At 56.6% G+C, this 17,342-nt stretch overlaps 1 protein-coding gene across 17 annotated transcripts in view; it reads right to left on the bottom strand.

Annotated features, from left to right (window-relative positions):
• Window positions 1-17,342, bottom strand: part of MORN1 (MORN repeat containing 1) — a 67,120-nt gene that overhangs the window by 23,105 nt on the left and 26,673 nt on the right. For 14 of the 17 annotated variants that reach the window (XM_054443916.1, XM_054443940.1, XM_054443861.2 and 11 more), the window contains 2 exons: window positions 12,966-13,089; window positions 11,821-11,987 (listed from right to left, as the gene is read on the bottom strand). In XM_054443916.1, coding sequence (XP_054299891.1) covers window positions 11,821-11,987; window positions 12,966-13,089 — 291 coding nt within the window. Of the gene's footprint in view, window positions 1-3,868; window positions 9,634-11,820; window positions 11,988-12,965; window positions 13,090-17,342 lie in introns of those variants that run through there. The other 3 variants (XM_054443981.2, XM_054443973.2, XM_063660367.1) reach the window with 2 other exon arrangements.

Below are 17,342 nucleotides of genomic sequence, written 5' to 3'. Positions count from 1 at the left end.
CTGAAGCTGGCCATGGAGGACCTTAGGGGCCACCTCCACCTTCCGGCAGCAAATGCCAAGTCCCCGAATGCAGAATTCTGCCAGAGGGAGCGTGACCGTCTCTCTGTTGGCACAAAGCGAGAGCAACAAAGATAGCGTCAGCCTCCGGGACGGTCCACACATGCTCACATTCTGTGCTCACGGATGGCCACACGCGCCCTGAAGACAACGTCAGCCCCCGCGAGGGTCCACACGTGCTCACACTCTGTGATCACGGATGACCACACGCGCCCCGAAGACAGCATCAGCCTCCGGGAGGGTCCACATGTGCTCACGCTCTGCGCTCATGGATGGCCACATGTGCCCGCACCCTTGCACAGGCACGAGCGGTCCCCAGGCTGCCACACTCAGGGTCTGTCTCTGCCCCGGCACCTCCAACCCATTCCTTCCACCAGGCCAGGGCCAGGCCTGCACACCTGCCACCCGCTGGAGCAGCAGCCACGCACTACCCCACTGCTCCCTGTTGGCGGCCAAGCATGGGCCGGCCTTGTTGGCGGACACAGGACAATTTGGGGCACTTGTCTTGCCTCTGTCCTCCTTGGAGAGCCTCGGGCTCACCCTACATGGCTCTGAACAACAAGGGCCAGGCTCTGCACCGGGAGACCGCCTGCCCTGCCAGCCAGACCCTCAGGCCCCTCAGAGGGCCAGTCCCAGCACCTGCCCATCGCCAGAGGACACAGGCTGCCGGCAGCATTGCTGCTGACCAGAGACAGAGATGAAGGCACCCTAGCCAGCAACATAGGGGCTCTGTGTCCCAGGGTCTCCTTGAGGAACAGAAACTGTGCCCTGAGGGCCTAGGGCCAGGCTGCGGTGAGCAGCTCTGACCCCAGGTGCCCGGGTGCCCATGCCAGCCAAGCTCACGCCAGCAGAGTCGCTGCTCACAGGCCCTGCCAGGGGAAAGCAAGAGCACACACACAGCCACGTGTATGTGGCCACACACACACACACACACACAATGTTTGCTCTCATCTCTATGATGCACACCCCGAGCTCACACGCCCCAGGCCCATGGGTTCTATCTTGTCTCCCCTTTTCCACGTCTGCCAAAGATGCAGCCTACGTCTGTGATGAGACCTCAGACAAAGCCACATGGGGAACTTTCCCTGAAAGGCCTGGCCTGGAAGCTTCACAGACGCCAGGACCCCGGCAGTCAGGGAAAGGCCGGGAAGGTTCCGAAGCGCTGGGAGGCTGAGGCGGGAGGATCACTTGAGCCCAGGAGTTTGGGGATTACAGGGACCTCACCTGGCCTCGAGATACATTTTATTTTGTTTTTATATATTTTTTATTTTTTGAGACAAAGTCTTGCTCTGTCGCCCAGGCTGGAGTGCCATGGTGCGTTCTCGGCTCACTGCAACCTCTGACTCCCTGGTTCAAGCGATTCTTCTGCCTCAGCCTCCTGAGTAGCTGGGATTACAGGCACCCGCCACCATGCCTGGCTAATTTTTGTATTTTTGGTAGGTTTTGCCATGTTGCCCAGGCTGGTCTTGATTTCCTGACCTCAGGTGATCCACCCGCCTCGGCCTCCCAAAGTGCTGGGATTACAGGTGTGAGCCACCGCGCCCACCCTGAGATAAAATTTAAAGGAAAAGACAAAAAAGCCCCCCCTTCTCTCGCCCCCATCTTGACCTAAGAGGGGTGTTTGGGTGCATCCTCAGCCCCTCAGGGTGCCCCAGCCCCCAGCTGGTCCGAGTACCAAGGCTCCTGCCGGTCACCCCTGCTGGGGTCTGCCCTGGGATGCAGGAGCTGTCCTCCTAGTCTAGGTGGGGCCCAGCTCTCCCTGCCCACACCCGGCCCAGCTCCCACTAGCCCTGAAGGCCACCGTCCCACTGGCCAGGGCTGGACTGGTGTGGGTGCTCCCTTCCTCCTAGGAGAGGGATTCCGGGTCCTTCTTGGGAGATGGGGACTCTTGGGAGATGGGGAACTTCTTGGGAGATGGGGAGCTCTATATACTCCCGATGGCCTCAGGGTTAGGTTGACTGTGGGACAGGGAGGCAGACTGCATGGCTGCTGCGGCCTTGAGGCTCCTGCTCGGCCCCCGCTGCCCCGTCACCCCCCAGCCATCCTGCGTGCCGGGTGCACAGGTATTTTCCATTTTGGGGTAAATGTTTAATCAAACATTTACAGAAAAGTTACAGGTAGAGTACAAAGAATGTTTTCCCTGGGCCGTCTGAAAGTCCATGGCTGAATCTGTTCCTCACTCCACGTCCTTGAGTTCATTTTACAAATCGGGAAGTTTTTCGCCTCCCATAACCCAGCACAGCCGTCCCGGGGCAGGGCACGCCTCGGGGTCAGACCCCAGCCTGGGCTTCGCCATGGCCCAGTGATGTCCCTCACAGGAATGGGATCAGCCTGGGACCACACATTGCAGCGAGCTCTCATTGTGTCTTCAGTCTCCATCGGTCTGGAACATTCCCGGGCCTTTCCCTGACTGCCATGGTCCTGGCGTCTTTGAAGCTTCCAGGCCAGGCCTTTCAGGGAAGGTTCCCCCGTGTGACCTTGTCTGAGGTCTCATCACAGAGAGACCCGGGTTACGCATCTTTGGCAGGAAAGGCATGGATGCGATGCTCATGCCTTTCATGGATGGGTCTGCTCAGCCCACGCTGCTAGGTGGGGCAGGATTTTCACTGATCCAGAACCAGTGGAGTCCACCGTGATGGCTCCGTGAGGGTGGTGTCGCGTCTCCGTAGGGAGCTGACGCCTCCTCCCTCTGCCCTCCGTGGGGGAAGTTCCTCCATCCTGCCCCAGCCTGGATTTGCCGCTTCTCCAGGGAACCCCGGTTCTTTTCAGACGCGCACCTGGGTAGTGTGTCCGCTCCTGCCTGCTGGGAAGCCGCTGCCCACGGGCCCTGGCAGAGCCGGAGAGTGCACACACACGCACACCCACACACATGCGCACATACATGCACCTGCGCAGGCACGCACACACACACACGCACACGCGCACCTGCGCAGGCACGCACACACACACACGCACACGCGCACCTGCGCAGGCACGCACACACACGCATGCACAGCCATGTGTATGCAGACATGCACACAAACGCACAGGTTCACTTTCCTCTCTATGATGCAAACCCCCAGTCCACACCCCTGAGTGCCAGCCCATGGGTTCCTTCTTGTCCCCCTTTCTTTGTGTCCGTAGGACCTGGTGCACCCCTCAGCACAGGGACACCCCCTGGATGCTGCCTCCATCACCCCCTCAGGCCCCGTGCTTGGGGGCTTCCCTGCTCCATTGGGCCCAATGCCCAGAGTAGGGGCTCTGAGACCCCGCTGGCCACCTCGCTTGGCAGGACTTGATGGCTTTAGGACTGAATTGTTCCAGGCGGGAAGGGGAGGGAAGAAGAGGAAAGAACCTTGGAGAAGAGAAAAGGACCTGTGGAGGAGGAGGGAACCTGAAAGCTTAAGCTTTTACCCAAAAGAGCAGCCACCTCCAAGGAGGCTGCTTAACCCCAAGGGAGGGGTGCTCCACCCGCTTGCTGACCAAAGAGCCCCTCAGCTCCCACAAGCTTGCCTGAAGGCAGAGAATTAGCCTTGCTCCCAGTTCTGGCCCCTCCAACATCCCTGCTTAGTTATAGACACACGCACACTCCGAAGTCTGAGTTCATTTCCATTTTCATCCACTGTTCTGGCATTGGAAGCAACATGATATCTTTTTATACTGTATTTTTCTGGGACAGTCCCTCTATATGATGTGATTTCTAGAAAAAGAATTTATAGCACAAACATTCCTTTAAAAATATGGCTCTTTCATGCTACTCTGCCATAATTAACCATAGACAATTAATATTTAAAGCTGTTATCACCCCACGAGGCAATGAAATTTCCTGAAATTATCTGCTGCACATTCAGACACTTTTACTGGCAAGACTGAATTAGTGGCAGAGGGCACCTTGATTTTTAAAATCATCTTACAATCATGATTGATTCTTCATAGATCCCATCTGATGAATACTCAAAACCATTTGTCCAACACGTGTAAGAGAAACCACTCAGATCCGTTGAAAATATTCACTGGGAGGGTTTTGTGCATGAAAAAAAAAGAAGAAGAAGAAAAGAAGAGCAACCTGACGTCCTCTCACGGCTGCGGCCTCTCTACGTTCCCAAATCCAATTCGCAGGGGACTGTTTGAGGCGCTGGGGCCCAGCCGGCCTGGCAACGTCCACCCGCCACGGGCAGCACCTGCACTCCAACTCAGTGGCCCAAATTACGGGGCCCAGGCAGGCACCCCACTGACAACAAGGGACACAAAAGGGTTCCACGCTGCAAGCTGTGGGTGGGAATTACAAAAGGTTAAGAGACTAAATATAAAAATCCTTTGAATATAAAATCAATGTGCTTTGTTACTAAAATCTGGGTGCTGTAATTTAACCAAAATAGGGTTTAGAATATCTGGCAATAGTCCATGTCTTGGAAATCATCTTTTCTTCTCAACGAAATGCAAATCCTTATTTGAAAGTTAAAAACAACTAAACAACTGAAATATTTCATATCAACAAAATAATAAAATACTGTGATGTGCAATTATGTATCACTGACATTAGGTCTCCAGAAAGAGAAAGGATTTGCCCTCTTTGTCGATTTATTTGTACGAGTGAAAGGCAGGTTTCCGGAGGGTTTGTTTCTGGCTGCTGTCGGGTCTGGGAGGAAAGATGCCTGGGACCCCAAGTCCACGCCAGTTTGTGGGGGGCGAGTGTGAGTTCCTGGGAGGCCTGTCCCTGGGGTGGGGATGGCTGGGCTGAATTTCCAGCCTCTTCCACGGACAGTGGAGCGAAGCCTGTGCTCCCCACAATCTGGGCATGGGGGGCAGGGCTGGAGGTGCTCCTGGGAGACCCCAGTGGCCTTGACCCAGCAGGAGGTACCTTCCGGCGTCTTCTGTTTCCTTCAGTCCAGAGACCTCAGGGGTGGCACGGGCATGCTGGGCATCTGTGGCAGGTGTTTATCGGCCCCTGGCTGTCACCCTGAGCTTCAGAACACGCTGAGACATTGGCAATTGCTTTAAAACGTGAGGCGGTGCGGCTTTGCTTTATTTCAGGTCTAACTCATGTCCGTGCTCTCTCGAAGCCTCCTTCTCTCCCTCCTCTCCCCAGGGCAGCCCGATCTCTGTGCCCCAAAGCCCAAAGGGTGTGAAGTCTGGAGGTGGCTGAGAACATTCCAGTTTGTGTTTGCAGCAGGTGGAGTAGGGTAGGGAAGCAGCACATCCCACTGGTTGGGCTGGCCCAGCTCCCCATGCACGACCCCCGGGGCAGAGGCCACGGTGAGGCCTGTTGGGTGTCCTGCCAGGCAAAGTCCAGCTGGGACCGGCGGGGGTGCTTCGTAAGCACAGCTGCCCAAGGTGGCTGGGTCAGAGCCCGTCTCCCACATTCCCCACACGCTCACCCCCAGCACTGGGCTTTTGCTGCAAAAGCAGCAGACTTAGTCTTGTGTAAATGGAGGGTGAGACTATAGGCTGTTTCGGGGTCACGGCAGGGCACCCCACCCACTTCCTTATCAGAGATGCGAGGGTCCCTGGGCTCCTCCTGCAGGGATGGCTGGAGACTTAGGTCCTTGCCCGCCAGCCCTCTCCGGGACTTTCGAGTCGGTTGGTGCACCTGTGGGGGCTCAGCAGGGGCATGTTCGTGACGGGCTATTTGGCAAAGACAGCCATTCTCCCCTTGTCCTTCGGTAATGGAGTCTTTGCCAGCACATTGCGCTTCTTGCCTCTGCGTGGCCTGGTGTGGCCGGGCCGTGTAACCAAGCTCGGAGCAATGGCAGTGAGTGTGGCGCCTCCAGGAAGCTTCTTTAGAAGGGGAGGGCCCTAAACCCGCTTTTCTTCACGTTCTGGTTGCTTCGCATTCTTTAGTTTCATCTTTCTGAACTCGTCACAATCACAGGGGATCAAATTCACATGCTTGTCAGAAGCCTTAAAGGTGCCAGTGAAGACTCAGCCATCTTGTAGGATCCGTCTCATTCTGTGTTCCATGTGTGGCAGCATCTTGCTACTCTTGCCCACGGCCATGACTGCTGTTCCCCCAGATCCAATGTCCACAGTTAAAACCTGGAGCTTCTGAACCTGGTATGAGGCCACCCACGGGCCCACCAATTGGGCTTCCCCCTGCTCGAGGGATACCAGTAGGCATGCCCCCTCCAGGAATGAGACCACCTCCACCAGGAATTAGAGGTCCACCTCCCCTAGGAATGCGTCCACCAAGACCCTAGCATACTGTTGATCCATCTCAGTCACTTTTTCCCCTGCAATGCGTCTTGTGAAATTGTGTAGAGTGTTTGTGAGCTTTTTGTCTTCTGGTTCTGCATTAACAATAGCTAATAATAAATGCATAGAGCAATTAAAAAAAAAAGAAGGAGAGGGCGCTTCTCCTTGCCACTTATGCTTCCCCCTTTCTCCTAGCTGGAACAGGGGCGTGATGGCTAGAGCCTGTGCAGCCATCCAGGACCATGAGGTGGTGCACGAAGATGACAGTGGCAGAACAGGCAACAGGAACTGGGGTACCCAGTGGCTGGGGAGGGAGATCACCTCTCCCTCTTGAGCTCTTATGTGAGCGAGAAGTCACCGTGGCTGGGCTGAAGCCACTCTAGTGTTGTTTGCTAAAAGTAGCCACGTCTCATCCTAAGCACACGGCCTGCTTGGGGGAAGCCAAATGTGGCAGGGCGTTGGGGAAGCCTGTGCCACGCAGCACGGGGTCAGCGACGGGGAGCAGCCTAAGGGGCTTGGCGAGAGCCGGCCTGCTCTCTGGCTGTGGCCGGGCTTTGTCGCAGGTAGATGTTCCCAGTGTGCATAGTCTGTGACTGCAGGGAGAGGGCTGCCCAGACCTGGAGCTTCTGCCATGGATGTGCATGTCTCAGCCACGGGCTCAGGAGAGTCCTTGGAAGGCACTTCGGCGGGCAGGTACCCTGGAGATTTTCTGGCCCAAGTTTCTTTCAGGCCTCATGTTGGATTATCTTCTGGCCTGAAGCTCTCTGGCCTGATGTCTCTGCCCTGTAGGTGAGTGGCCATCTGGGTGGGAGATCCTGCTTGGTGGCTGGAGGGTGTGTCACAGTCGGTGCCAGGCAGGCAGGTTTCTGCAGGTGCCGTCTCTGCGGCCACGGGGCAGGAGTCTCATTGGGCATCCTGTGTCCCATGGCCTCCAGCCCTCTCCCAGGTAAGTACAGAGGAGGAAACTTGAGGCTGGGATCAGCACAGCTGCCCACGGTCCCAGGACGCACTGCAGGCCAGGCCAGAGGCTTCAATGGGGTCCACCTCTTTGCATGGGTCCGGCCAGAGGGAAGGACGTCCATCTGGGAGCCAAGCAGGCAGCGCTGTGACTGGGCCAGGGACAAGTGTGAGCAAGGGACTTTGGTTTGGTTTTTTTGAGAATGCGAAGTTCATGCTTACAAGGAAATGATTCCTGGTGTATTTTCCCTGGACACGCTGGACAGCCTCAGAACGCCACCCGTTTGTTTTCCTTCAGGATGATGGCTAAAGCCGACCCCCCTGTCCCTGCTGGCTGGTTGTGAGGTCTTGCTTGATTCTAGGGCCTCCGTGCAGCTGGGCCTGAGCCTGTCTGGAACTGGCCCGCCCTTTCAGGCCTGAGCAGGGGTTGCTGACTGAGGGAGGGGCTCCGGGAGCTGCCTCAGACCTCGGGGTGACGCTGGTGGGTCCAGGTAGACAGAGCTGTGTTCCTGACAGTGGGGCTGACGCCTCTGGGCCTCCCGGCCAGGAATACTCTTGCTGAAGCCATGATTATTTTAGTTTTCTCCTACTTGGGGATGAATGCTGTCTTGGCTGGAACTGAAACTTAGAAATGATTCCGTTTCCTCTGCAGGGCTCCTGGCCAGAGTCCCCAATCCCCTAGGGGCCTGAGGGCTGTGGTGGGGGCCTGGCAGGGCTCCAGGTACTGAGTGAGGCCCTCTGCCCAGCACCCTGCTGTCCCGGGGCAGGGAGGCCACATGTCACCACCATGTCCCAGGGTGCTGTGAAGGCCACATGTTGGGGGCAGACTTTCAATGGGAGACGAGAATTGGGAAGAAAAGTTTGTGTCAACTGCTGCATGGAATGAAGGGTAACGATTCACGGATCATGGTTTGGAAGCAGCAAGCCCGATAAATCAGTCCTAAATGGGATTACGGATTACATAAAGAAGGGAAGATAAAGACTAAAGAGGCCAGGCGTGGTGGCTCACGCCTGTGATCCCAGCACTTTGAGGGGCCAAGGCGAGCAGATCACGTGAGGTCAGGAGTTCGAGACCATCCTGGCCAACATGGCAAAACCCCATCTCTGCTAAAAATACAAAAATTAGTCAGGCATGGTGTTAGGGTTAGTCCTGCTGGGTCCTTGGCCCAGTCACTGAGACAGGAGACAGACAAAGCAAGGACCCCGCCGACCGTGCTCTGGGGAAACCTGCCCAACCAGCCCCTTCCCGTGAGGGGTTATCCAGTTTTAAGAAAAGGAAAGTAAAAGCAGCCTGTAATCCCAGCACTTTGGAAGGCTGAGGCGGGAGGATTGCTTGAACTCAGGAGTTTGAGACCAGCCTGGGCAACATGGCGAGGCCCTGTCTCTACAAAAAAATACAAAATATTAGCTGGGCATGGTGGCTCGTGCCTGTGGTTCCAGCTACTCCGGAGGCTGAGGTGGGAGAATCACCTGAGCCTGGGAGGTGGAGGCTGCGATGAGCCGAGATCACGCCACTGCACTCCAGCCTGGGTGACAGAAAGAAAGCAGAAGCCTACGGGAGTGCCCCTCCGTGACCCTGGCTTCCCCCTCCTCTTCTCAGTGTGGACTTGACTGCACCAGACCCCAGGCCACGCTCCTCTCCTCCAGGGCGCCCCCTGCACAGGCCTGGATGGAGGCCAGCATGCGCACTCAGTCATCTGTCCTTGGGGTGGACACTGCTGTTACCCTCCCTTTATGGATGAGGAAACTGAGGCACAGAGAGGTTTAGCTTCACATCAGTGTGAAAGCAGCCCAGCCTCCCAGGGTTGGTCTCGGATGCACCCAGGAGGCCCAGGCAGAGCTCGGCACCCAACTCCAAATGTCTGTGGTTCAAGCCCCAGAAGGTCTTACAAAAACAAAAGCACGTTCCTCTAGGTTTCCCAAGGGAAATATCTTTTGTGCTGGAGAATTTACGGCTGGACACTCACATCATCGTCAAGCCAGAAATAGCCTGAGCCGGGCTGAGAGTAGGGGGAGGCCCCCCAGGTAGGATCTGCCCCAGACCCAGGCAGTGGGGCCGGCGCGGGGGGCCCGCGCGGGGTAGGGTGTGATGCAGGCACGAGGCTGGTTTCAATCGAGACTTTGGCTCTGAAAATCTCTCCAAGTAGAAGACATGGCGCCCAGTAAGTATTTTTATGCAGAAATACGAGAGCTATTCCACCTATGCGGTATAAAACCGCTTCTATAAACTGAGGTGAAGGCAGACGAGGGGGCGCAGGCTGGGCCCCCCGTGGGCCTGCTGGCCTGAGGCTTGGCTGCCTTGGCCTCCTGTGGAGTGGCGCCGGGCCCTGCCGCCCCACCTGGGATGCCCGCATGCTCTTTTATATGATGAATGACACCCACGCTTGCTGGTCCTCTCACAGCCGTTGTTTGGACGGAGACTCGTCTGATCCTAGAAGAGTGAGCTCCCTGCAAACACAGACCCCCCAAGGTTCTGAGGCTCCGGGGCTTCTGGCCACCAGCCGGCTGAGGTTTCTGGGGGCAGGGGCACAGGCATGGAGGTGGCCCTGGTGGCAGAGGCTCTTCCCAGGGCGGCGAGGGCCATTCCGCTGCCACTTTCTCCCGCTTCAGCTGTGTGAGTCATGGAACCTCAGGGAGAACTCGGGGCCGAGTGACCGGCCAGGAGTGCTGGCCGCTGAGAGGGGCTGCTGCAGACAGTGACCAGGAGGGTCACAGGCCACACAGTGCCCGGGAGAAAGGGCCCTGGCACAGCCTGCCAACCACGCCCCTCAGCCCTCAGCCCTGTCTCACTGCAGGAGAGCCCAGAGCTGAGCTGAGCTCATAAGGCGGTGTGGCTGGCCGGGCCGGGGTCTCGGGCACCCTTGGGACAGGCACAGTCTGGGCAGGAAGATGTGAGGGAGGCTTTGGGGCCTGCTAGGCTGGCTTAAGGGACAGGAAAGGGGGGTCCAGGCCAAGACTCACCGGACTCCGGCTTGGGAGGGGCTGGCCCTGCCTGCTCGCCCCAGGGGCCTGGAGGGTTGGAGTTGGGGGGTCACCCCAGTGTGGCAGCTGGGTCGGGGGACTGTGAGGACTCAGGGGCAGCAGGTGGGGCTCAGGTCTAGAGCAGAGAGGCCTTGGCACTTGGGGAGGCGGCGCGACAGCCGCCTGGTGGTGCCATCTGTGCAAATCCTGGGGAGAGGCCTCCAGGGGACTTGGGGTTGCATGTGGTGGGAAGGGCCGGGCAGGGACATGGCAGGGATTGAGCTCGCATTGGCCAAGGCAGGTGACAAGGGCTGGCATATGAGGCGCATTTGGGGATGACCAGGGACGTCTCATCAAACCTGGGTCATTTATCTGCATGTGGAAGGTGGTGGCGCATAGCCCACCCCTGCTAAGTTGTGGATCTGGGCTCACCACGGCCTCTCAGATCTGCCCTGTGCTCCTCGACCCAGGAACCTGTGGCCTGTGTCCTCCCCAAGCAGCACCTCAGGCTCAGATCCCAGCTTTGGGGGCCGGGAACCTCAGCTGTCAGCTGGGCCCTCTTCAAAGGTCCCCAAACTCAAAGTGCCAGGCATTTTTCCAGTGGGGACCCCCATGCCCGACTCCCGTTTACTGAGTCTTGGGGTGCAGGGCTGTGGCAAGAAGGACCCGGTGGCCGGCAGCACCCCAGGGCCTCCCAATGCTGTCAAGACTGTTCCCCCACTCCGGCACTGAGACGCACACTGTGCTGGACAGGAGGGTTTGAATCGCATACCACTCACTGCACGGGACAGTTTGACGCGCACCACTCGCTGCACGGGAGGGTTTGACACGCACACTGCTCACTGCACGGGAGGGTTTGACGCGCACTGCTCACTGCACGGGAGGGTTTGACGCGAGCACTGCTCACTGCACGGGAGAGTCTGACGCGCACACTGCTCACTTCACGGGAGGGTTTGACGCGCACCACTCGCTGCACGGGAGGGTTTGATGCGCACACCGCACTGCACGGGAGGGTTTGACGTGCACTGCTCGCTGCACCAGAGGGATTAAGCTTTGATTCAACTCCATGAGTAACTCTGGAATGATCCCTGTGAAGTCTAGGCCGCACATTCTATGGAAGTGCAGTTCTCACTGGCCCCAGCCTTGGGGGGCAGAGTTGGGGGCCGGGGGGTTCTGCCGGAGCACATGGGCCTCTTCTCCATGAAGAAATGTGAGGCAACCCATGCAGAAGCGGAGCAGCGGAAACCCTGACCTCGAGAGAGCAGTTGGTGCCGCAGCCCCCAGAGCCATGGCTGGCGGCCGCTGTGGAGGCTCCCGGGCGGCAGGAGTGGCTGGGGCCGTGTCCAGGCTGGCCACTGGCCTCGAGGCCTGGGTGAGTCTGCTGCCCTCAGCCAAGTAGACCCAGAAACTCTGCCCTGAGGACCCCATGAGGCTGCAGCCCCTGCCAGGCTCAGGGCAGATGAACAATTGGCTTGAGCCTCCGCAGCCACCCGGGACTGCTCGTCTGGGGATGTGGGCTGCCCAGCCCTGCCTCCTTTCACCCATGCATGATGACTGACCCTGGGTGCGGCTTGCTCCTGCTCTGGCCTGGTTCTGGGTCCCCATGACCCCACACCCCCTTGACTGCTGGGCCTGGGCCCACCCACCCCCAACTGGTTTGTGAGCTCCACTTACCAAGCAGGCCACCAGGGGTGTCCTCCTGGCCATGGAGGGCACCCAAATGCAGCTCCAGGTCTCCCCTGGGCAGGGGCACGTCGGCTTCTGCACCTCCCTTAGCAGCTCTGGGGCCCAGCACCCCAGCTGCAGGGCTGGACACAGGATAAGGGATGCATTCGAACCCACTGCAAAGGAATGGGGGCAGCTTGGCTCTGCTCACCCCACACCAAGCTAGGGTGCAGGCAGACAGTGTGGCCCACGCCCTGGACCCTGGGACTTGCCTACACTGAGTCCAGGGAGCGCTACTCAGCCTCTCTGGGAGGTCTCCTGCTGGGATGGGGCCAATGGAGGCCCAGAGAGAAAAAGGGCCTCACCAGGGAGAAGACAGCAGGTCTTGGCTTGAAGGAAGAGCTGCCTGCCGCCCCCATTATTATCTATGACAACTCCAGCAGCATCACCTCTCGGGTGCATTCTGACTTCACAGTGGGTCCAAGTTTACCCCAAATGTCAGACTGTCCTTAACTCAGGAGAAGGGCTGGTGGGAAAAGGGAGTGTGGGAGCTGCGGCGTCACACTCAGGTCTGGTTGCCTGGGGCACTGCTAAGTTCTGACTGTGAATGGTAAAATGCATGGATTTTCATGTTGCGGGGCTTAGAGTGAGGCCTCTTCCCGGAGTCCTGCAGCTCAGGCCTCTGCGCGTGGGTTTGTGCACACGCTGGCCTGCTCCAGCGTGTTCCTGGGAGGCCTGGTGATGTGTGCGTGGGGAGTGGCGCCCAACTAGGCCTGGCTGGTAAGGGCCATTCCCCTCCTGGCTGCACCAAGAGAGGCCTGAGCATCTCTGCAGCCGACCCTCCTCCCAGGAGCACCCGAGGGCCGGAATCCTGATGTCTCCACTCCAGACATGGACCCAGGCCCAGAGGCTTGGGGGCCGAGCACTGGGGGAGACTAGGGGCTCTGACCAGGGGCTCACGATCTCAGAAGGAAAGAGGGGCCACAGCAGAGGGTCAGGTACTGAAATTCAAGGGAGCTGTTTCCTTAGAACAGACATTGAATATTTCATTTGTCATAACCAGGACTTAGCCCAGGTCTCCAGGGAAAAAAGTCAAGGAATTAATGTGACCTAAATGAACTCAAGACTAACTCATTGGTGTCACATGTACTCACAATGGAGTCTGGATGAGTGTCTCTTGGTTGTCTCTGTCCACTTTGAAAAAGCTGACCTCGGAGTAGGCTGACAGCTGCACGTATCTGACGCCCGCTGAGATCTGCAGGACCCGGCCACTCTCGCCTTCCAGGAGAGAGGAGCAGGCAGTGAACACTCACAGGCACCCAGGAGCGGGGGTGCGTGGGCACAGGGCTCACCAAGACTCCACCTGCGGGCAGGGGCCCGGGGCAGGCTTCTGGGACGCTGTGTTTATAACTCAGCGGGGCCACATTTGCCAGCGGCTGTGACCCTGGCGGGCTGAGGACCCCGGCTTGCCCTCCGTGGCCTCTCTGGTCCTCTCCCATGCCCTGCAGAAGTTTCCCAGCCCTGGGATCTCTGGCGCTGGCCACACTCACCTCAATACCCCTGTACCCCTGTACCCTTCGCCTCAGGTCCTGGATCCTGAATCTCCAGCTCTAGGCCTCGGGGACCCCTGGCTCCACTCCTGCCCTAGCCTGGGGCTGGCACACTATGGGAAGGCATCTCCTTGCCGACCAGCCTCAGGGGTTCACCTCAGGCACACCCAGGCCCTGGGCTGGTCAGGGGCGTGGGGTGGCACTGGTATTCACAAGCTCCCAGGGCCTCCATGGTGGGCCTCATCACCCTAGCGGATAGCAGGCCCTCCACGCCCATCTCCCACCTTGACCCGGGGGGATGGGCTCCCCCGTCCACTAAGGTACCCAGCACAGGGCCTGGCACACAGCCGGTGCCCACCAAGTGTCTGCTGAGCCAGCTGCTCCATCCTGCACCCCATTGCTCCTGGGAACCTCAGGCTGCAGGTGGCCCCCAGAGGACTGTGCCCAAGGAGTGGACACCACTGTCCCTCTGAGTTGCTGAGTGCAGATGCTCTGGGCCCTGCTGGGCAGGTGGAGGTGGCAGAGCTGGGTGTTCGGCCACACCCAGAAGACCCCACGTGGGAGTGCTGGATAGCAGGGAGGAGTGGCTTGGGCACCGTGGGTGGAGGCAAGATGGCTGCGCCGAGAGGAGCAAAGAGGAAGAGGAAGGAGGCCAGGCGCGGTGGCTCACACGTGTCATCCCAGCACTTTGGGAGGCCGAGGCGGGTGGATCTCCTGAGGTCAGGAGTTTGAGACCAGCCTGGCCAACATGGCGAAACCCGTCTCTGCTAAAAATACAAAAAGTAATCAAGTGTGGTGGCGCATGCCTGTAATCATCCCAGCTCCTTGGGAGGTTGAGGCAGGAGAATTGCTTGAACCCAGGAGGCGCAGGCTGCAGTGAGCCGGGATCATGCCACTGCACTCCAGCCCGGGTGACAGAGAGAGACTCCGTCTCAAAAAAAAAAAAAAAGGAAACAAAAGAAGAGGAAGGAGACCAGTCCGGTGCCCCAAAGTGGATGCCGAGCTTTGGGACGGGCTCCCAAGTGGGAAGTGACTGGACTTCAGCGAACATGAGCCATTTGGACAAAGCAGGGCCCAGGCAGGCTCCCACTTGGGTGGCCGTGGAGGGGTCGCCTCAGAGCCTGGGGCTGCCCCCGATCATCATGGATGATGTATCACACCCTGCACCCCTGGCATTAGGCACAGGTCCAGGGCCTGGTCATGTGGACTCTGAGGTCAAGGTCCCACGGAGAAGGAGAGGTTAACAGGAACCCAGCCTCTCATCTTACTAAGATCTGGCAAAGGAGACACGACTGGGAAAGCAAAGATGTCAAATGTAAAAGCACTAGCGTAGCCTGCTGGACATCTGTATGGGGATGGAGTAACTGGGATCGATTGACACCCCTGGTTCCAATAACCAAGAAAGCCGACAAAGTGCGATGAAATTGATCATCAGGATCCCAGACACCAGGCAACTCAGGACAGATCCTTGAAAGAAGGAAACAAACGGTGTGGACGCTATAATTGCCCTGGCCGCTGCCTTAAGAGAACGTGCAGGATGAGCTGCAGAGAGGGGAAACTGAGGCAGAGCCCAGTGGACTCTATAATTGCCCTGGCCGCTGCCTTAAGAGAACGTGCAGGATGAGCTGCAGAGAGCGGAAACTGAGGCAGAGCCCAACAAACCCCCTCAGTTGAGGAAAATGAGCAGAGAATCTGGGGAACAGGGCACACAGTCAGAGTTTTAAAACTCAAAGGGCAGAGCTGCGAAGAGGAGAGAGAGGACCCTGAGTAGAGAGAGGACCCTGCACCCGCAGGAGGCCCTGGAGTATTCAGCAGAGCACCATTCAGCACACCCGGGACAAAACTCCACGAGGCTGGGGAAGAACCGTCTGAAGAATTAAGAGGGACCAGGACCTGGGCCTCACACAGGACTGGGCATGGTGCCTGTTCTCATCAGCCAGGCTGGAAAAACTCAGAAGTCACAGGAAGCGGGGGCAAGCTTTCAGAAGGGTCTTGCTACAGTCATGGGGAGCCATTGGTGTGAGGCAGACAGGTCTCCAGCAGACCTGTCTAACAAATCATAAAAGCAAGACCCAAGAGGATTAAACTGTCTCCAAGTCACTGAATTGTGCCCCAGAACAAAGCTCAAGAATATTTATAGGAATACAAAAATATCCAACACCCAACAAGGTAAAATTTACAATGTCTGGCATCCAATCAAAGATTATGAGGCATGCGAAGAATGCAGGAAAGTATGGCCCATAACAAGGAGAAAAATCCATCTACTGAAACCAGTCCAAAACTGACACGGATGTTAGAATCAGCAGTAGAGGACGTTCAAGCATGGTGATCATAACTGTATTCCATGTTCCAAAGTTAAATAGAGACACACAAGATATAAACAAGAACAAAGAGCCGGGCACAGTGGCTCACACCTGTAATCCCAGCACTTTGGGAGGCCAAGGCGGGCAGATCACCTGAGGTCAGGAGTTTGAGACCAGCCTGGCCAACATGTCAAAACCCTATCTCTACTAAAAATACAAAAAATTAGCTGGGTGTGGTGGCACGTGTCTGTCATCCCAGCTACTTGGGAGGCTGAGGCAGGAGAATCATTTGAACCTGGGAGGTGGAGGTTGCAGTGAGCCGAGATTGTACCACTGCACTCCAGCCTAGGAGACAGAGCGAGACTCTGTCTCAAAAAATAAATAAATAAATAAATAAGAAAAAAGAACAAAGTCAAACTTCTGGAGATGAAAACTATAATGTATGAGATAAAAAATATGCTGGGTGTGATTCACAACAGGTTAAACATTGCAGAAGAAAAGATTTATGAACCTGGAAATGCGGTTGACCCTTGGCCAACATGGCTCAGAAGAGAGCCGCTGACCCTCCATGCGGCTGAACATCCACACGTCAATTCCAATTCCCCACAACTTTACTCTAATAGCACACTGTTGACCAGAAGCCTTACTGATAACAGAAACTGTTGATTAACACATATTTTGTATGTTATATCTATTAAACACTGTATTCTTATAATAAAGTAAGCTAGAAGAAAGAAAATGTTATTAAGAAAATCATAGTAAAAGAAAACAAGTCTGGGCGCAGTGGCTCATGCCTGTAATCCCAGCACCTTGGGAGGCTGAGACAGGCGGATCATGAGGTCAGGAGTTTGAGACTGGCCTGGCCAATATGGTGAAACTCCGTCTCTACTAAAAATACAAATATCAGCCGGGCGTGGAGGCGCATGCCCATAGTCCCAGCTACTCGGGAGGCTGAGGCAGGAGAATCACTTGAACCCGGGAGGTGGAGGTTGCAATGAGCTCTGATTGTGCCACTGCACTCCAGCCTGGGCGACAGAGCGAGACATCTCAAAACAAAAAACAAAAAACATATTTACTATTCATTAAGTGGAAGTGGATTATCACAAAGATCATCCTTGTTGTCTTCACATTGAATAGACTGAGGAGGAGGAGGAAGAAGAGGGGTTGGTCCTGCTGTTTTTGGGGTGGCCGAGGCACAGGAAAACCTGTGTATGAGTGGATCCTGCAGTTCAAACCTGTTTTTGTTCAAGGGTCAACTGTACAGCTATAGAAGCCATCCCAAGTGAACCATCGAGGGAAAAAAAGAGTTAAAAAGAAAAAAACAGAAGGAAGAAAGGAAGGGAACCAGCAAACAGGGGGACGACCTCAGGTAGCCCAATCACGGGTAACGCATGGGAGAGGCTGTGCCAGAAAAATTACTGGAAGAAATAATGGTTGAAAAATTTCCAAATTTAACGAAAACACCTGAGGTCCGGAGTTTGAGACCAACCTGGCCTACATGGCGAAACCCTGTCTCTACTAAAAATACAAAAAAAATTAGCTGGGCGTGGTGGCGGGTGCCTGTAATCCCAGCTACTTGGGAGGCTGAGGCAGGAGAATTGCTTGAACCTGGGAGGCAGAGGTTGCGGTGAGCCAAGATCGCGCCGTTGCACTCCAGCCTGGGGGACAAGAGCAGAAC

Source organism: Pongo pygmaeus, chromosome 1 (assembly GCF_028885625.2).
Source record: "Pongo pygmaeus isolate AG05252 chromosome 1, NHGRI_mPonPyg2-v2.0_pri, whole genome shotgun sequence".
In the NCBI taxonomy this organism is placed as follows: Eukaryota; Metazoa; Chordata; class Mammalia; order Primates; family Hominidae; genus Pongo; species Pongo pygmaeus.
This window is presented reverse-complemented; position numbering and strand designations above follow the sequence as displayed.